The sequence below is a fragment of the Fusarium graminearum genome, chromosome 2, assembly GCF_000240135.3.
Source record: "Fusarium graminearum PH-1 chromosome 2, whole genome shotgun sequence".
NCBI lineage: Eukaryota > Fungi > Ascomycota > Sordariomycetes > Hypocreales > Nectriaceae > Fusarium > Fusarium graminearum.
The window spans coordinates 3062134-3082309 of record NC_026475.1 but is presented as its reverse complement, the minus strand read 5'-3'; the positions used below and the strand labels follow the sequence as shown (position 1 = coordinate 3082309).

Genomic DNA, 20176 nt, shown 5'->3' with positions numbered 1-20176 from the left:
TGTTTATGCCCTACATTGTGACTCTTGGTACAAGGCAGCCTCTTTTTTTTTAACGTTGTACAAACCATCAAATATATACATCTCTATCGTCTGCATTGCTTCTACTTGGATCTTCAATCCATTCTCTTGATAATCACTCTCGCATCTCAGTACCCTGATCTGAGAGCACATAAATGCACCTTTTCTCATTTCTGCTTAGAGTCCAATGTGTTCTGGCAGTGTGTCTGCCTATGTTTGACGGAACAAATCTTTCTCTCCGAAAACATGGGTTAGTTTTGAAACATTAAATCATGTCACTCGTACTTGACAATGTGAAATTATTTTCACTGCGCAATATTACCAAGATTCTCACCATAGATTCAGACAAAACAAAGAATTATTGACTTGCACCGTTCTAGATTTATTCTAGGTACAAACTCCAGAGAATAGTATACATGAGGCAATCCAATTTTTCAATCGATTAAAAGAACATAGAGTATAACACCAATCACCGGAATTACTCATGACAGAAATAAAAAGTCTCTCCTTGGTAGCTGATGATACAAACACTCAGCTTGCTGTCTTTGTTGACTTTGTGCGCAGCTTCATCATAAGCAAGACAAGAGCATATGAACTAACGCAGAACGAAGCCGTAATGCCACCGTGTAATGCTAAGTCAGTAATACGAACACGATAAGCAGCGAAGACAGAAACTTGCATCTCTCTAACCAAAGTATTCTCGTCAATTCTGAATTGACCGAGATAGTCGGCACCTGTGGTGTAGGGACAGTACGAACAGGTGCTTTTTGACTCGGTATTATTAATATAACCAGTTTTCTCTCTAATGAAACCCGCAATATAATCGCCATAGAGTATCGCAACATCTCCTCGCCAACACCTACATGTTCAGTATGCTATCGATGAAGTAGAAGACTCCATCGAATTCGTTCAGAGCATCAAACCCAGATGTCTTACAGAAGGGTACTCAGTAGTTAACAATAAAGGTAGATTGCATATGTGATATCAATGTCCTCCTAACCTCTTCACCTCTTGGTCCGGGGCACCTTCTTCATGACATTATTTATGGTAAAGGACAATATGGGGTTGCCACGAGCTGTCGAACCTTAAAAGGGCCTTGCTAGTATATTCAGCCAATGGAGTGATACACAACTTGTAGATAGTGAAACAACTATGAAATCTAGTCAATCTATCTAAACAAGACTGGAAGGACCGATAGAAACTCACCCTCTCTAACAAAGGTGTTTCTCATCAAGCTTCAATTGGTCAAGGTAGTCGGCATCTGTGGTGCAGGGATAATACAAGCGGCACTTGGTGATATGGGATCAATGACATTACCACTTTATCTCGGATGAAATTAGCTATGTAGTCTCCATAGGTGGTGCTGTTGCTGTTTGGCAACGGGATGTGTGTCAACTCCTCAGAGCGACAATCGATCTTGACATGCCACACAACATGCTCAAACAGACCACCAATCAGATACGTAAATAGGTTTAAGTAATACATCCAGTATCTCCAGAATGGCTGGATCTGGGTATACAAAACGACCACACTACAGAAGTTCGCAAGTCCAGGGCCGAGGAATACAAGGCTTGCCAGCGCAGCAAAGGAATTGTGTGCCCAGAAGGCGGCGATCGCGTAATCAATGGAGGTGCACAGGAACTCGTAGGCTGAAAAGCTTTTAGGCACCTCTTTCTTTTACAATTAAGACGGCGCCAAGACATATGACCCACCTGTTCATGGCTCCTGCCCATTCTGTCAAGAGTGTTAAGATAACCCAGGTTGGCGGACCGTCCCGTGATGTACCTTCCTTCGGTGTTGAGTCCCAAAAAATAATGGGCCCAGCAAAATGGTCGACCATGGGGGTTGAGATGTCGATTCTAGATTCTAGACAGTTTATCGATTAAGTTGATTTCGTTCTTTTGACCGTTTCTGTTCGTCAACTTAGCCAAATTTGTCTGTTTAACTCTTCTGTTCGCCAACTTGGTCAAATCTATCGACAATGGAACACCAGCTAATCCCCGAGATCACTATCACATCTCCCACCGGTGAACGGCTCCCGGTTTTTTTGTTCCCTTTTCCTGGTCAGGGCCCTGAAACTCACACGCGGGAATGGTTTGCTGAGCAGCTGGCTGAGCCCCAGGGCAAGCCTGAAACCAAGGACCTCTCTTTTGGTATTTACCATTCTAATCTATGGCGGAAGCATGGCAGTTAGAACTAATGAGAACTAGATTGGGATACAGCAAGTGACGCTGAGGCATAGGAGCACCTCGACCACTTGTCGACCGTGGCCGATCAAGAGGCCGACCAATCATCAGAGGACAATATCTACAACCATCTACCAGATATCCTCGCTGCTGCCAAGACGTCAAGAGTACCAGCCGATGAGTTTGTTCCGTTTTGCTGCCGCTTTTGCGGCTATAAATTCAATCGACGTGGAGCCCTGGAAATACATCTTGGCAGATATAAACGCTGGGGAAAGTTTTCCCTCGTTTGCAAGACAGCCAAAGTACGTATAGATAGCATGGACATGGGATCATGATTGCTAATAAAATAAATTAGAACTTGATTAAAGAAGCTGGAGTGGTGTGGGATCCCAACTCCTCGGCAAACGACGCCGACATGGAAGTTGTGGAGCCACCAAGAAAGAAACAACGTGTTGAGAAGGAATGATTTCGAGTATAGTTGCAGTAGAGTGGTAGGAATTGTTATGTTCGCCGTATGTAGTTGTCCGCAGGAATGTAATACTATGGAGTCGACAGTAGGCCATGATGCTGCCTTCGAGGCGACCAGAGTCCTTGGGCTGAGCCAATACATCCATAAGTGTCGTCTTGCCAGCACCCGAGGAACCTATCAAGGCCACTAGCTGACCGGGCTTGACGAAGCCAGAGACGTTCTGCAATAGTTGCTTCTCTTGACCCTCATGCTGGACAAAGTAGTTGATGTTCTTGAACGTAAAGGTTGTAGCAGCGGTGATATAATCGTTCTGTTCAGGTAAAGGCTGTACCGAGGTGCGTTCGGGGTCGTCCTTGAGAGCCAATTCCTTTGCCTGACTTCGACGATCATACAAGATCATGGAACCTGCACCTGAAGCGAGGTTCATTTCGAAGCCAATAGCAGCGGTAATTGAGAAGAACACCCAGAAGGCGATGATGATGCCAACATCCCTCCAGATCTCAGTACGAGCAATGCCGTATTGGAGGCTCAAGTATGACGCGCCATCAATCGTTTCGCCGTTGGATCCTACCACGGTACAGCTTCTGAAGCGATTGTCGTCGTAGCCTGATCCATAAGGCACAAGCTGAGGCTCAACACATGCCAGCTGTAGGTCTCCCATCTCGCTAGCCATAACAGCTGAGAAAGCGTAGTTGGCGGGATTGATGTATGCGATCCAGCGGAACCAAGGATGCATCTTCGTAGTGGGAATGAGATATCCTGCAAAAGATTAGAGGCGAGCGTCAAATGCGTGATTCAGAGCAATACGTACCAGCGTAGACCATCATGACCATGGTGATCCAACCGCTGATCTGAGCTGCCAGGCCAAAATGTTTGCACCATGCACCAATCGTGCGATACAGAGACGTAAAGCATAGAGTCGTAACAAGGTAGATGAACCAGTTGGTGAAGAACTTGCCAGCGTCATGTTGGTAGCCTACCATGAAATAGTAGATAAGATTGAACAAGCTGAACATGAAAATAACGAAAGGAATATCGGTAAGAACGGAAGCAAGAGCGTAAGCACCTGGTCGGTTGAACGCAAGACGTTTGTGTCGGGTGAGGATAGCTCGGCCCTCGAAGGATGCTGCCGTCTCGGCCATCTTATTGAGGCCCCAAAGTAGAATAGGATAGAAAAGGGCTCCAGGTTTTCGGAAAATGGAGGTGCTGTCTTCGGGGAGGTTGTACATCAAACTGCCTGTCACAAGAGCCATGATCAAGGATGACGCTAGCTGAAGGCCATTCGAAAACCTATCTCCCCATAGAATCTGAAACTGTCTGCTATGGCTTAGCGAGGTCCTCGTCCTTTTGAAATGAAATGTTACCTGATAGCACATATCCAAACCTGTTGAAAGAAGGAGTCCAAGTACGGACTAGTTGCTCTGGATAGAGCTGCGACAGTACGAGACTTCTCTTTCGAAACAGTGTCTCGAAGACCGTCAACCTCAGCTGCAAGAGATTCATTTGTTCGAGACTTGGCCAAATGTTTCATACGATGAAACGTCTCACTCGCTTTGTATCGCTGCTCGAAATCGTGGGCTGTCCGAGGAACAGTTGTTTCGTATCCAGGGATGATTTCACGCTCTGTCTCTACTGTAACAGAGGTCAAGAAATCCGCAATATTAGCTCCGGGTGGACACCTGAAGCCCATCGTCTCGAAGTAGTGTCGTGCCTCGGTCGATGGCCCATAGTAGATCTCACGACCCTCGGCTAGGACGAGAACTTTGTCGAATTGGTCGTAGATGCTATTACCAGCTTGGTAGAGGGTCGCGATGATAGTTCGTTGCTGCTCGTCTGCGTGCTTTCGAAGGACGCGGGCAAAGTCAAGGGCGTTGGATGCGTCGAGACCTCGGGTACTGTTGTCCCAGCATTGAACGGGAGCTTGCGTGCTCATGACCTCGGCAACCGAGACTCGCTTCCTCTCACCACCAGACACACCTCGAACATACTCATTGCCGACGATTGTATCATGGACGTGGCCAATGCCAAGTGACTCGAGAATCCCCGTCGAGGTCTGATGCACGTAGGCTTTGGTGGTGAGATGTTGTGGCCGCGTCTTGGGTACCTTGGTGGAATTCGCGAAGCTCATTGTTTCAGCGACCTTGAGTGTAGGAAAATGCACATCGTCTAATTTTGTCAGTATCTTAGTGATTGGAATGTCTAAGAAGCAGTACCTTCTGTGTTCATGACAATGTGGTGACGGAATTCCTTTGCGGTGTCGTGGCCAACATTGCCGTACTGAAGCAGGCCTTGAACTTCATTAAACTCGCTGCGGTGATTTGATATCACTTTGAGAAGAGATGTACAACCTGAACCAGGCCGTCCAACGACCAACAGCTGGAGGATGTCTTGGTTAGCCAACTATGACCTGCAGAAGATCGAAAAACACGAGAGTGCCATCTTACCATTTGTCCTGGACAAACTTGGCCGGTAATTCCCTGCAGGATTTGCTAAAAAAGAGTCAGAGATAAGCCAATCATCAAATAATCACAATGAGCCTACCCTTTTCGGGGATTTCTTTCTTCCAAGTTGGAAGATACCCGTAATGACCGAAATACATGTCGAAGCGAAATTCTCACCTTCACCAGAGACTTGTATGCCTACATCTTCTAACGTGACAGTGAGACGCTTGCTAGCCGAATCCTGCACTGTTTTGGCGTCGCTAGTATCAGAAAGATAATTGTCTGGCATAATGACGGTATGATAGTGAAGACAATGGTGCTTATCGGGAACCATCAGTGGTCTATGGGCTCTGGGCTATTTATTACTAGAGTCCCCATCTCATCCTCAGACCAAGATGTTGCCATTGTGTATCAATTGGTACGTGCTATCTTTTTCGGATTTGCGGATTTGACTAACGGAGGTGTAACTTGAGATGGGGCTCCCGCAGTTCCATCTAGGTAGTCTAGAAAACAGTCGGAAGCCATGAATCTTTGCTCGGATATACATCGCTGAGTTGATTGGCCAATATCTCTATATCCGCTTCAATGCTAAACTTATTTAGACCGGGGTATCCAGTCGTTCATTTCTCCCCCTGAAGTTTGTACCCTAGATCCGCTCTAAGTCCGCTCTAGATCCTCACTCCATTAAATGTCTTGCAGGGAGGATGCTGAATTACGTTAAAAGCTAAAGTAATGAAGCAGATGGACTAATAATAGTTGTTTAGATAAGAATAATACAATTGTACAGACATTCTACCTCTCTTAATTGAGACTTCTAATAAAAGAATGGCTTTCGTGTAAATTAACAGAGTAACAGATCGCGCCAGCGTATCCACCTTTGGTGCACTTCATATAACGACGGAGACCAGATAGGCGTTAAAAACATAGTGCATTATCTACGAGGCTGGATCTGGACAGTGTTTCAATTATCCGAGAAATTGGCCGCTAGAAGCATAAGAGACAAAATTAGTAGATCACCTTATGCTACTTAGACCTGAGGATATCATACCCAGAATGGTGCAAGTCAATATAAGTCCAAACCATGTTGTAATATATACTCAGAATCTTAGAATGACTACGCTGCGAAACGGATTTGAGCTTGTCAAGTGCGAGCGATACATTGTTTCTAAATCTTGGGAGGAGTCATTGATCATGTGCTAGGCGGGCAATTTGACATGTCAAACACAAGTGAAAACAAACCAACAGTAGATACATTTTTTCAGCTCTCAATAACAAACAAAGTAGTGCATTTATCAGCTTCGATTTTAAGTTATTGAGACTTGAGATTCATGATGATTGAATGAATTGGAGATTTAAGGAGCAGGAATACAGATAAGAGAGATGTGTCTATGATGTGATAGACATGTGACACCATTCACGCTCACCACAGTGAGTCTGGACACGTTCCATCAAGACATTTGAACACTATCCCCAACTGCATGATTCATCGGTGTCGTCATATCCAAAGGGAAAAAGTTGAAGAGGTCAGTCGTCATGACGTTCAGATTAAAATGTGCCGAGCTTGTCCAGTCTTGATCTACCATGGTGTTGGGCAACCCTGGCATAAGCTGATGTGACCTGTTTTCTTCAGTCCCCACGTCGTCGGTCAGAAGAATCATCCTGCCTGACTCATTGGGCCCGAGCTGATCTAAGGACGGGAATTGGACTCGTGGGTAGTGGTGAGGAGATGTGGTAACACTATCCATTGCCATTGTCTGCCTCCCGCCAATATGGCCGGAAATGGATTTTTCGATTGTTTCCAACACACGACGAATCGAGTTCAACGACAAGATAATAGGCTCATCAGCTGTCATAGAGGATAAAGCCTGTATGGCCTTTTGTATGTATTCCATGTTGTACGAATACTTGGACGGCTGACACAGGATATCGTAGAGCAGTACCGAGCATGAGCATTCAATGAAGAAAGCTTGATAACGAGAAGCCTATCAACACAAATATTAGATATAGTTGAACACAATTGAGGGCTTCACCTACTCCGCATACTCGGTCGATATTCCAAAAGAATTCGATAGAGTCTTGTGCAGCATCGATAGCGTATCTGCAAGCCTGACGCATCCACATCTCCTTGATTTCGCCCGCCCCTCCGGTAACACGCATAGCTTGGTTGGCGACTAAGAAAGGACGAAAGATCAAGATGATGGCGTGATAGTATACTGCAAGAATAGTCAGCATCTTAACAAAGGTAGATGTATCATGTACACGTACGGTTATGCAATGTCATAGATTCATGAATGTCAAGAGGGTCCTGGGTAGTCCCCAATTGCGCAGACCCTATACCCCAATCTTGAGCAAATTGATGGAGACGACCGCGCAGTTCTTCTGCGACGGCACACAACTGTCGAATCGAAGTTGCTTTTCTGCCGTAAACACCTTCTGCAGCGTCCTCCATGATTGTGGCGAGCCGGCACAGCCTAACCGTGGGAAGCGGCTCAGTTGGGAATGGACATAAGATGTCCTTAAGCTTTAAGCCGCTCTGCCGCCCTAAGGATAATGCCTGGTATCTATATGATATTAGTCTTAACGTATAAAAATGGACATTTAACCTATATTTTAAAGAAGTAGAGTAACTATATAGTAATTTAATATTTTTATAATATAATAATATCTAATTAAATTAATAAAGCCTTTAAATATAATCCTAATATAAATACTTTCTTATATATAATATTAAAATATAAATAAATTAAATTAAAATACCTTATATTAATTTAATAATTAGTAAATAAGAGTAATAATTAAAATATCTTTAATATTACTATATTATTTAAGATAATAGCCTTTCTCCTAGCTTCTATAAATAAAGTTTCTATAAGGTCTATTTATAAAGTTATAAAAGCGCTAATAGCTAGTATTACTAGAAAACTTACTTTAGTCTGCAGGGGTATATTATAAATATACTATAAGTTATATAGACTTTCTAAGAGGCTATTTAATTTACTGAATATATAAAATAGAAGTCGATAATAAGAGGTAGTCTTAAATAACCTGAGAAATTTATATGCTATTTCCGATGAGATAGGTGCCAGTTGAACACTCTTGGATCTAAGTGCCTCGGGGCTTATTCGGGATGGCGTCCCGAAGAAGATCGACCTCTGCATAAACGTATTAAGACCAGATCGTGCCTCGCTACCCTCTGACTGTCCATGGTTGATTACGGGCAAGACACCCCTGTGTATCTGCTGGAGAAATGCAAAGTAAGATGAAGGTCCATAGAATAGCTGTGAACTGTCGGTAGACGTGGGCGACAAATGCGTTTCGGTGACACTATGGTAAACTTCATGCTGCACCCCCGGGTCAGGCACAGCTTCAGTAATTTGACGTGAATGCCACGATACTGGTGAACTACCATCAACGGAATGGCCAGACCCGAGGAAAGGTAGTTGTGATGCAGGGTTGCTGGTGTTTCGCTTCGATCTTCTATTCCGAGTCTTGTTTCTGTACACGCAAGTAGTTGGAGAATCCTGGCAATCGGGATGGCTGCACGGGTTGGATCCGTTACATCGCTTTTTGCGTAGCCGGCATGGTTCGCAGGCTTTGGAAATTTTGGTGGTCATTATTGAGAGATGGAAGTTGATTGTGCGGAAGTATGGCGGATCTAGCGGACTAATGTAGTGATCCTAGTGTAAAATCTTTGACGGATTGACGGGATTGTTGAGCATTAGTCATGACGACATGGGCAAAATGAAGAGCGGGCCGCAGATATTGACTTGAACGTTGATAGAAATATTGTCGCTTATACCAGGACTAAAGAGCACCAATATTTCCGTCAGCCTTGTTCCTGTCCTCGTTCATTTCTACGACCCACCTGTTTATCCACTCGCGGAAGCCTTGTTTCGGCAGTTATTTCTTTCAGTCCACTCTACCGCTCCCCAGTATGGAGTCTACATCTTTGGCCCCTTAACATGACTCGATGGCTCTAACTCTGCGAGGCACCGGAGTCCTGATCAATCAGCTGTGCTGTAAGTATATGGCCTAGACAATTTGCCTTCGTGGGTAATTGGAGTGCCAACCATGAGAATCTTTTCTCAACATAGAGAATATCCAAAAACATGGAAAAGAGTACTTAACAACTAATTCCAAATGTTTCAGTGGTTGCGAAGATGCGAATAAACTCAATTAGCACTATTTGGTCTAGGTTCAATCAACTCCTTCAACTTGGTATCCTGTTTGACTGCTTCACGCTCATTGTCAAATTTCGTATAAGCCTTATTAAATCTCCCTATTCGCAGCTCAATGAGTTCCTGATTGTAAAAACTCTCATGCTTCAGCTCTTTCATATCGATGCTAAGACTCTTCAGAATCTCTACTCTCTCACGAGCTCCCATTAACCGCAGCGGCATCTGAAGGATGTCAGAGCAATAAATGGAAGCAAGTCCAAGTTTGGCGTCCTTGAGTGCGTCCACAAGTTCGTCGATTGTTTTTTCGACTACAAAAGGTTAGTGAAATCCTGATAAGGGCATGGATGTAATCTCTTACACCTGCGGACTGTAAGCTCTTTGCTATAGACTTTGAGACCCTGGTCGATACCAACGCCAACGCCAAGACCCCCACAGCCGGAGGCAGCGGCAGCTAGGAGCCATGGAGTGCTCAAACCACCTGTCATTGTAGCTCCTACTGTCGCAATAACTAGAAACGCGAATCCGACCAGGTATCCAGTGCTTTTGATGTCTTCGTTGTATCGTCCCTTCATCTTTTGCAGCACCTTTATCACGTTCCTCTGATGGTCAGCGAAGGCGATTGTGGCCAGATTGGTGTGTATCAGGGCGAGATGGAGTTCCTCCTCGCTGACAGCTGGAAATATAAGATTCATTAAAAATTGAATATTTTTGATACTCTGCCCACTTACCAGTTCGGTCATCTATGATCTTGGAAATACAAGTCTGAATTTGACCTGCAAGAGATTGAAACGGCTCTAGAGATGAGAGACTTTGTTGCCAGAATAATTTAATCTCATCCATGTCATTATCGGAATTGCGTTCTTCATTGGCGTAGTGGTTGGCGAGCTGTTCAGGCGTTGTTATAACGACAAACTGTATTAACTTTCGACAAGGACATCTGCCTACCTGATAGCTCAATGTAGTATCGCTCATCCTTTCCTTCAGCGAAGTCCAGAGCTGACCGATATTCAAATTGCCTTTTAGAAGCTCTTTGCCTATCTCTGTCACATTTACGCCGTTATTCACGAGTGATGCATGTGTGTCTTAGCTTTTAATAAAAAAATACTTTATTATATTAGATTTTAATTTAATTAAGTATATTATTTAATAGTTTTTATTAAGTTTATAAACTATTAAATATTAAAAAAATAAGTTTCTAAGTAGATTAAAATAAAATAAAGAGTATATTTACTCTATATACTAAATGAGTTAAAGATCTAAGCAGGGTCCTTTACTATCCCTATTCTGTCAGGACTGCACTCTCAGCTCCTCTTCCTGCAGAGTCTACCAGAGTTCAAGTTGTAATCCCAGTCGTCACTTCCCACGCCGGAGAGAACCCAAAAACTGTTACTGGGGTCATACTTGTTCTTGACCTTGAGCAACTGGTGGTAGTAACTACCATAAAAGTCCTTCTTGAAGTTGGAGTTGAAAGGGTTGCCCTCATTCATGTAAGAACCGGTCTCAGGAGCCCACTCCCGCCACAAACTCTCAGCGCCTTCTTCAAGGCGCTCCGAAGTGTCCTTGAGCATGTCTTGCGGCACAAGAGACTGATTGAACTTGGCACCATAGCTCATGACGTGGAGATAGTTGGAGCGCCACGCGGGGAGAAGCGAGCCGCGCATACTCTCGTCAACCTTGGCGGGTCCAGGCCCTCCTTGTAGACCAATGACAACAAGACCGTAACTAACAAGACGCTTTGCATAGTCAACGAGCTTGTCTTGGTCAAGATCTGACAACTCTGGGCGTCCAAGAAGACGGCTTGACATCATTGACATGGCGCCGGCTGTGTGGGAACCACCAGCGTTCATCTCGTTGAAGAACGATAGATAACTGGACTCAGAAAACTCACTGGGCACTATGGTCACCAGAGTTTTATTTTCTCCTCCGCTGGCTTCCAATAGATGCTTCCTTGCCGATTTCATAAGCTTCTCGACAGCTGATGGTGATTTGTCATAAGCGTAAATACCCTGACTGATGGTCACGCCAGTATTCATATCGCCTGACACAATTGTGGCACCAGCGCAACCAGCGTCCATAACAGACGGAAGTTCCTGCAGAAGAGCAGCCAACGCTTTAAAGCTGCCTTCAATAGCATCAGAGCTGTTGCCAGCCGGGCTGACAGAAAAGCCGGTGTTAATGACTCGAGGCGCAGGATGAGTCTTGATAACGTATTCCGTAACAATACCATACTGCCCTGCGCCGCCACCGCGAATAGCCCACAAGAGGTCCCGGTTCTGAGTGGCATCGGCTACCAAGATCTGACCATCTGATGTGACAACGCGAACTTGATAGATGTTGTCGGCTGCAAGACCGAAAGTACTTGAAAGTGGACCATGACCTCCTCCCTGGATGTGGCCACCAAGGCCTACCGTTTCGTCGTTGCCGCTCACAATCACACGGTTGGAATCGAGAGCATGGCGAACGGCTTCGCCGTAGTTGAGACCGCTTCCAGCGAACAAGACCGTATCTGTCTTGTTTGATCCAGGTATCGTCCAGTCGTGCACGAGCCGTGTATGCTTCAGGTTATGAGTCCAGATCGAAAGGGAATGGGCACCGGCGGATCTATCAGAGTATTAGTCTTAGAACAGTGGTATATCTAGCATACGTACCGTCCAAACAGGTCATGGCCAGTTCCCTTGACCACAATGCGTATGTTCCTTTCGGATGCCCAACGGGTAGCGATGGCAATTTGCTCGTCGCTAGTAGCGTTGACGATATGATTTGGATATCCACCAAGATGACATCCATTAGTGGCGTTATACCCATCGGCACCAGGTGGCAGGCACGAATTGTTTGCATAGACCGGAGATCCGATCGACTCAGGCAGGGCGGCGTGGAGGGTGGCGGCAGTCCAGTTGTCCTCGATGATTTGGCAACGATGGGGCGAGTCAAGCGGGTTGCCTTTGTAGCAAGAAGAAGCGGCTGGTTGGGTTTTGAGTAGAGCCCCGTCAATAGTTCGATTGAGCTCTTTCCATTCTTCAAGGGAAGGCCAATTGGGATCGGATGGGGAAAGCTTACACCCTGGGAGGGTGGCGCCTAAGGCTGAGCCGAAGAACGCGAAAGCAAAAGAGTGAAAGAGCATTGTGTCGAGTGCGTGAAGTCAAATGTTTGTCGAGATGTTGTGGAAGGAAGGTTTCCAGTGTCATATATATAAGTGTTGCTGTCTAGTATCGTAGTACCTAGCCTCGACACGGGTATCTGCCTGGATTGATGCCTCCTTTTTCGTATCAAAAACGAAAGGGAGCACAGACTGCGAATAGATTGTTTGTCCATGTGGTGAAGCACGAGATTGCGTAGAACTAGATCCACTCTGTACGCGTATGCGCCCAAGTCCCTGTAGCGTTGGCCTGGAATTTATCCAGTTGAGAGCTGTGGTCACGGCCTTTATGGAGAAGGTCAATTTCTTCAATGAACGCAAGGCACTCAGATGCGTCAGTGATAGTCCACATTCATGAAGTTTCTAGTGTCAGGCTTTGGGTGACGAAATTAGATTATTTTCGAGGCTGTGTCCAGTTCCATGCGAATGCGTAAATGACACGATTGGCCTGGGTGCGTCGTATTTGCCGGATCGGAAACAGGACAGCACTGTAGCCCCAGTTTCTATCTCTTTCAGCCTAGTTTCGGCCACTACAGAGCCAATCGTAGGTTTTTCGCGCCTTGATGAAACTACACTAACATTTATGGCGCCTTAGATTTCAGCCATGACGTCTTTTGCATCCGACACTTCCGGAGATCGGTGAGTTTGATCTGATGTATAGGGTAGTGTTAATGCGGTCAGATCCTTTTTGCCATAATACTACGACGATCGTTAGGTAGGGAAGGCGATGCAGTACCTGGCGTATCCAAGTCAGCATAGATCCCTGAACGAGGTTCGGGACTTCGGTAGCCCTGCTACGTCCAGATATACGACACGAGACATCCCAAGGACAACAGGATCGCGATTGTTGGAGACTGCAGAGAAAGGAGGTCTGGATATTGTCGCATTCTTCCAGAGATCTGGGAGGTTATGGTGAGGAAATCGCCAGTGGTCAAAGGATGGGATAACGGGGTATCTATCTGTAACCCTAGTATAGTTGTCGCTGTGTCCGACTTCCTACACCAAGGTATCGAGTTATGCCATGTACCCAACAAGCTCAACCTAGTTCCACAAAATGTCTACATACAGTCGTCAAAGCCATATTAGATGGGGTCAGCTGCCAGGCGGATTGTCAGCAGCACAAGGCTAGTTCAACATCATAAGTAGCTTGCTGCACCCCCAGCTGTAACACCATTCCCATATACTGTTTCTTGTGTATAAGTCCCATCTGACACATATTACTGTGCGTTGTTATATGCTGTCTGCCAGGCTTGGTTGGTAATGTTGTGGTTTTGCATAGCTTCTTCCCCACCTGCCGACATATTGTAAGAGTCGGGTTGTGCAGTATTGTCAGACAAAGGTTGGGCGCTGTAGGAGGATGACTGTGGCTCGTAAGATGGAGCCTGGGCACTGTAATCAGGCCCCGTGGCGTTGGTGTCGTAACAGGAAGGCTGAGGGCTAAGGGGATTACTAAATTAGCGAAGTCTTACGTAATTAGAATATCTGAGGTTGGGCTTACTCTGTTGCAGTTTCTGGTTCATCTGATTGAGAAATAGGACATATAAAAAGCTTGAGTAAATCCATAATAAAAGACATAATAGGTACTATGGGGAGTAATTAACTGTATTTTCATCAAGTAATAAATGTTTAGTGCAGTAGAGTAACTTAGAACTCTCTTGTGGTATGGCACAGGTTTTATATTTTAAGCTGGCGTTTCTGCAATAGAAAGCGTAAATGCTAAGTATTATTTAAAATCCATTAACTACTATGGGATGCATATCTTCAGCCGCACTACGCTATAATCTTGGATCTCGACCATGGATCTTTGCTAAAAATGAGTATAAGGCTCGGCAAACCGGCATCACAAAGGAAAGAATTAGAGTGTTAACCTAAGGACTTTGGGACCAAATGTTCCAGCCATAACTGGGTAAATTGCAGTAAAGGCATCCTGGTCTCTATCCATCGAATATCCGCCGCACTTCTCTGGTGGGCAGCTTGAAGCATTTTTTACCCTCTCCCTTGCATGTCTTTCAATTTCATAAGGGCACACATGTAATACGACTCTACCAACATTTGACTAAGTAGCTATGTGTCTTTAACCTCAACCTGATCATGGGATAGTAATGGCAGATAATAGGTCATTGCGCTAAACGCCTGAAGCAGCATACTAAACCGAGTCCTAAGAGCACTATCCCTCTTATACTTACCGGTGAAGAAAGAGCCAAGGCTCTCCAAATCGACATGTAAATTAACTAAATAGTAAATCCGTGACTCTTGAGGACCTCCTTTAGTTCTTTAAGCTTGGCGGGCTTGGTAATGTAAGAGTCTACTCCGCTACGGGTAGCTTCATCTCGTGTACTTTGAGATCCCAACCCAGTGATGACCAACACCAAAGCGGGTGAAAGATTGCTATACCGCTCGAAAGCGCGTATTTGGCGAGTTGCCTCAAGTCCGTCCATGACTGGCATCGATATATCCATTAAAACACATGAGAAAAAACCTGGATTCGCTTTATAGGAAGCAACAGCCTCCTCACCGTTTGTTGCCGTTTCATATGGCTGCTTCAACTTGTTCATAAAACATGTAAGTATTTTCAGATTAATCGGATTGTCTTCAACTAGTAGAAACCGAGGGACCTGGAAATAGTTATCAGCCACAGTTAGAGTTCCAAATGGACTGTTTATTGTGGCTGGTGTTGCTGGTTTACCCAAGGACGCTGTTTCTGATGGGCTTGGAAGTGATGTTGTTGCAGAAGTATCAGGAGTATACGGGCTGTGTAGCGGCATCGGCACAGACATCCGAGGCGCATCTTGTAGTTCAGCCCACAACCCTATCACCCTTGATATGGCCTTTTCCAATTTCAGTGGAGTGAGGCTGGAATATGGTGAGCAGATATTCAACACGAGGTAACAAAGATAACTTACGGTTGCGAAATAAAATCGTGTAATTGCGTTTGACCAGCTAGTTTGCAAGCTGATTCATACTTGTGGGCGACCAGCGCGTTGGAGCAAAGAACAATAACTGGTAAGCCACGCCATGGCTTGGCTGGACGACAAAGATCATATATCGTAGGGTTGGTGACGATGATAACGTCGGGAGCCAGGCGATCAGCATCAGATTCGGTACACAGTTTCATGCCAATATGGTCGCAGCACAACGTTTCGAGCACAGCATCCTCCGCTGAGACTATCGGAGACGCATGGCCTAGACTTTTGACATTGTTGACCACTCGAGCACGTAGACCACGACATGTGTTTTGACCCTCAGCGGGTTGCTCTGCTGGCAGCTCTTGAATAGGTGATAAGGTCAAGGGCAATGACACAGTGACTTTAGTACCGACGTTGTGCTGACTAACAATAGAGATTCTGCCACCAAGCTGGGATGTGAGCTTTTGAACAAAACTCAGTCCTAAACCTGTGCCAGTCGAGAGTTCGTCTTCTTGTGAGAACGGTTTAAAAATACCGTTTTTGAGAAACTCCTCGCTGATCCCTCGTCCCGAGTCTTCAATAACCAGTGTCACCGTTCGCTCTTGACTTCCGGCAATTGAGGGTTCACTCTGAGTGAGAGAAACAGTGATGATGCCTTGCGACGTATATTTCAGAGAGTTTCCGAATATATTCATGACAATGCGACGTATAGCCCCTGCAACCGTATGGAAATACCACGAACAAGCCGGATCATAGAGCAAGAAGACAGAAACGTCCCGTTTCTGCAGTTGATCCAGGTCATTGCTACTGCCTGTAGGGTTGAGCTCTTCAGCAGCCTGCATCGAATCCAACTGACGAATAGCGCGTATATCAGAGTGTTTGCGGGGCTTCGAGTTAACGAAGACTTCCGCCATCGACAGACACTGGTAGTCATGGCCAGCAGAGACACTCTCCATTACATCCTCAACAAGGAGATCAAGACTGACAGGGCGGGCCAAGCCCCCTGCGCCGGTACCGTTCGGGTTCGACTGATTCTGAACGCTGTTGAGTGGGTTTTGTTGTTGCGCAGTTTGATTCACTTTGGAAAAGTCCAGTAGATGCTCTGTTGTTTCACAAAGAGTTCGACAGCACGTTTCAATCATATGAGCGATATTCTGCTGCGCAACACCCAAGCCGGAATCATTCAATAGCTCCAACCCAAGGGTGATACCATGGAGAGGTGACCTTAGCTCGTGCGAAATTGACCCGAGGATGTCTGACTTGGCTTTATCAGCGGCTGAAGTTTCCAAACGAAATGCTTCTGATGCTGCAAGAGTTCCAATGGCCCGCAAAAATGGCAGTTCGCTGTCCTTGTCAAACTCAAAGTGAGGTTTTGTTGAACACATAAAGCCGCCAATCGCCCAAGTGCCCTTTTGGGGATCCCAGATCGGGGTGAAAGCGACAGTCTGAGCATTGGGGAAGGCGTTTAGAACATGGGTTTTCTCATGAATTAGTTCGTCCAGACCGTCGTCTGAGTTGGCTCTCGAGTGTTTAAACCCTTGGCTGTCTTGTTTGGTGTCAGGGCGTGCATGGTCTTCCGAGGTAGGTGGTCGATTGAAGTTGACATTCTGGTTCGACCGGAAGTCAAACACGCAGCCTTCTGGATATCTTTTAAAGAGTTGTGCAAGGAACATTTGGGATAAGGCACTGTCTCTGGAAAGATTGGTGCTGTCGGCACTTGATGAACCAAGGACCTGGCAAGGGAGTAATGACTGAACAGCTACATGATGCTTCATCTTGTCACCACTGCAAATAATGGGACTGTGCGGCGATGTCTCGAGAGAGTTCTTGTCTTCGGTCTTGGTCGCGGATGAATTTGCGGCGTGCAACTCACGGGAATCTCCACTGAAAAACATACACGCATCGATTTGGAGAGACTCTGCAATGACAATGGCTGCTTGGAGGAATGGATTGGTGACTACCGAGCTCTTGTGGTTGATCTCTGGACTATCGGAATTAAAGGTTCTTATGGCAGGCCGCAACTCATAGGGAGTAGGTTGAGATTCCTGGAGTTCATTTTCAGTTTGTTTTTGTTTCGCAGAACCTGGATTGATACTGATACTGTCTTTGGCTGTGGCTGATTCTGAGTTGGTTTGAGATGAGAGTAGCCTTCTATTGGAAAAATTGCGAAGGCCAATACTCATCTGCATCTTACGCTTCAACACTTTCTTGACATAGTTGTTCTCAAGATGATCCATAATGGTTTGTGACAGAGTACGTAGGATGTTTGTATCTTTCTCGGTCCAATCGAAACCTGGTTTGGAATTGATAACGCAAAACACTCCAATATTCACGCCACGAGGCGATCGGATTGGCACAGCGGCGTAGAACCTGGCAATGGTACCGGGTTGGCAGTAGGGGCTTGAGGAAAATCGAGGATCCGTGACTAGATCTTGAACTATGACAGCAGGGAGTTCGTCAGACCCAGTTTCGTGCAACGTGTCCTCGATGACCCGTAATGTATAATCACAGACACCATCTTTGCGTGCTATGTGTGTTCCAGAAAGCCAGAACTCGTCGCCATCTTGACCCGTTGCAAGGTTCGGTATCAAGGACGTTGTGGGGGTCGCCTCGGCAATGATGTATTGTTCGTTCTTGTCGAATAAAGATATGAGTGATCTCTCTGTCGCGGTGCGGTAAGTCGCGAGCTGAGCAAGACTTGTGAGAATCGGATCGGGGCACACAGAGAGGTCTGCGCTGGTGACTTGGCCGATTGGGCGACATGTGGCGCGAAGTAATTCATCGTACCTGTAGAATGGTACCTAGTGAGTAGCTGTACAGGGGACACTTGGGCCAGTAACCCTTTCGAGTCAGACGTACCTCGCGGTTTCGCACTCTCGAATGGATTCGATTGGCGAGGCACCTTTGGTCGTCGACATGTTGGACCGTGTCGATGGTGAAGAATGACAGAGAGCGAGAGGATAGGGGAAGTGCTTTTGATTGCAAAGCGATAAGGAAAAGATGGGATTTTTGCCAAGAGGAGTCTAGATCGCCGCCATGTGACTCCATACGGGCTCCAGGCTGCATTAGCGCTGGCTCCATACTGTACAGACACTACTCTGTACGCATCCCGAGTGTGGCGAGTCTGGGAAACGAAAAGGTCGCTAGGCCAGACAAGGCAGTTGGATCATGCACAGTGTCAAGGCGCGACAAGTCTGACCGCAAGACCCTGAAAACCCTTACATGTGTACATGTGTAGGTACTATGTAACCCTAGTCTAGACCCTTGGACCCTTGGACCCTCTACCTACCACACCAAGCTCTCCCCGCCTCAATATTGGGCGAGAACTGCGGATCTGTACTTTTGTTTCACATGGTGATGGTTTGTGTTATTATCATTATTATTCTATGTATCAAGTTCAACAACTCCATGCATCATTGCTTTGTATGTGATTAGAGGCAGCACTGTCCGATAGCTGGGCCATGTGCCTGGCTTGCCGTTTCGCGAATATTAGCCCACACACGTTACAGAGTGTGCTGGGTCCAAGGGGACCCTTGCGCCATTTGGGTGTCTCTGTTACATGGCAAGATGTGCATGAAGTTGGACCATTGCGCCCGGAAGTCAATTGCTATTGCTGTTAGAAATGGAACCTTGAGGTGGAAGCCAGGCAGTCTAACCTGTTGTTTTCGCCTGTTGGCATGTGAAATTTTGTCACCTCGAGTCCAGTCACTGGCTTTCTTGCGATGTTCTGTGCGTGACCTGGATGTGAGGCTTGAATATTTCGCTGTTGTATCACACGGTAAAGATGATGCCCATTTATTATCTCTGTGTGAACTTTCCAGCTCACTTGCTAATGCTGTGGCTATTGCTGATGTTCGAAATACAGAAACGTTGGAAAGTGGTTCACCGACGGATTGAAGGCTTTCGGTACGGTATTGAGCCTAAACCCGACTTGTTAGCAATGGGAATCAATAGATCGACATGGAGAGATATATAAAATGCATCCTGTCCCTGTCTATCAACTTACAGAGGAGCACTTGTCGGGCAGGGATATTCTCCTAGAAGAGACGACACCATAGGCTTGCGCTTGATGTTGGAGTTCTTGACTGGTTCTTGGCATGATGCAATACTGGTCCATTGTAGCACAAGCGGAATTGCATATAAGGGAGGACAATTATGTGTGCAGTCACCGATCTGGGTGACGAAGGAAGGGCATGGAGATCGGGATGCTTAAATACCATATCGAAAGGTTAGCAACACAGGGTCCAATGCAGAATGCCATTATGATGTCAACGGGCATATAGAGATGAGAATGGCCAAATGCCATAAATACAGGGTCCAACGAAGAATGCCAACATGATGTCATAACGGCCGAACTGTTTCGGCTGACATTCCTACTCTGGAACTTGGTAGCTTGGTAGCTTGGCTACTGCGATTGTGGCTAGTAAGGTCTACGAGAACAGCCCCCGCATGATAATACAACATACTCTTGTGGCACCAAAGTAACCTGACGAGATGAACTTACCCGGGCTGTTTTGGATGCTTACTTTTCACTGGGCAGACAAGATCTAGCATCCCAGTATCTGCCCTCTTACCTCTCTGGAACGATAAATAAACTGGGGACTCAACACGCAGCCGGAGCCAAGTGTCCGCTACAAGGTACCTGTACCAAAACATGGTGGTTACTCATCAATGTTAGAGGCTTATTCGTATCTTGGCTACTCAGATACTGCCCTGATACCGGTAAGCCAGTTACTGTCAGTATACTATAGCTATTGGCTATCTGATTCTTCTTAACTATGAAATTTCTTACTGCACAGCCGCATTAAAAATAATTGGCTGGGGAGCGGTACCTATTGAGGT

General features: G+C 45.9%; 8 protein-coding genes across 8 annotated transcripts; all 8 read right to left on the bottom strand.

The window, feature by feature from the left end:
- Positions 1-549: 549 nt before the first annotated feature.
- Positions 550-2182, bottom strand: FGSG_13452 (uncharacterized protein; the record flags this gene model as incomplete). Its single annotated transcript, XM_011322498.1, has 5 exons — positions 550-877; positions 1103-1200; positions 1336-1692; positions 1731-1877; positions 2102-2182. The coding sequence occupies 5 exons, from the start codon at positions 2180-2182 to the stop codon at positions 550-552; spliced, it is 1011 nt and encodes a 336-aa protein (XP_011320800.1).
- A 384-nt stretch (positions 2183-2566) lies between these two features.
- Positions 2567-5403, bottom strand: FGSG_08027 (uncharacterized protein; the record flags this gene model as incomplete). Its single annotated transcript, XM_011322497.1, has 6 exons — positions 2567-3432; positions 3485-3963; positions 4038-4839; positions 4887-5049; positions 5118-5162; positions 5215-5403. The coding sequence occupies 6 exons, from the start codon at positions 5401-5403 to the stop codon at positions 2567-2569; spliced, it is 2544 nt and encodes an 847-aa protein (XP_011320799.1).
- Positions 5404-6562: 1159 nt separating this feature from the next.
- FGSG_08028 (uncharacterized protein) lies at positions 6563-8728 on the bottom strand (the record flags this gene model as incomplete). The annotated part of the gene is made up of 5 exons (XM_011322496.1): positions 6563-7096; positions 7149-7327; positions 7380-7741; positions 8042-8047; positions 8160-8728. The coding sequence occupies 5 exons, from the start codon at positions 8726-8728 to the stop codon at positions 6563-6565; spliced, it is 1650 nt and encodes a 549-aa protein (XP_011320798.1).
- Positions 8729-9286: 558 nt separating this feature from the next.
- On the bottom strand, positions 9287-10264 carry FGSG_13451 (uncharacterized protein; the record flags this gene model as incomplete). The annotated part of the gene is made up of 4 exons (XM_011322495.1): positions 9287-9600; positions 9651-9965; positions 10021-10177; positions 10238-10264. 4 exons carry the CDS (start codon positions 10262-10264, stop codon positions 9287-9289), a joined length of 813 nt encoding a protein of 270 aa, XP_011320797.1.
- Positions 10265-10593: 329 nt separating this feature from the next.
- FGSG_13450 (uncharacterized protein) lies at positions 10594-12413 on the bottom strand (the record flags this gene model as incomplete). Its single annotated transcript, XM_011322494.1, has 2 exons — positions 10594-11893; positions 11941-12413. 2 exons carry the CDS (start codon positions 12411-12413, stop codon positions 10594-10596), a joined length of 1773 nt encoding a protein of 590 aa, XP_011320796.1.
- A 1232-nt stretch (positions 12414-13645) lies between these two features.
- On the bottom strand, positions 13646-14003 carry FGSG_08030 (uncharacterized protein; the record flags this gene model as incomplete). Its single annotated transcript, XM_011322493.1, has 2 exons — positions 13646-13877; positions 13927-14003. 2 exons carry the CDS (start codon positions 14001-14003, stop codon positions 13646-13648), a joined length of 309 nt encoding a protein of 102 aa, XP_011320795.1.
- Positions 14004-14659: 656 nt separating this feature from the next.
- On the bottom strand, positions 14660-18252 carry FGSG_08031 (uncharacterized protein; the record flags this gene model as incomplete). Its single annotated transcript, XM_011322492.1, has 5 exons — positions 14660-15281; positions 15332-16436; positions 16545-17379; positions 17668-18121; positions 18194-18252. The coding sequence occupies 5 exons, from the start codon at positions 18250-18252 to the stop codon at positions 14660-14662; spliced, it is 3075 nt and encodes a 1024-aa protein (XP_011320794.1).
- Positions 18253-18837: 585 nt separating this feature from the next.
- FGSG_13449 (uncharacterized protein) lies at positions 18838-19451 on the bottom strand (the record flags this gene model as incomplete). Its single annotated transcript, XM_011322491.1, has 2 exons — positions 18838-19254; positions 19341-19451. The coding sequence occupies 2 exons, from the start codon at positions 19449-19451 to the stop codon at positions 18838-18840; spliced, it is 528 nt and encodes a 175-aa protein (XP_011320793.1).
- Positions 19452-20176: the final 725 nt, after the last annotated feature.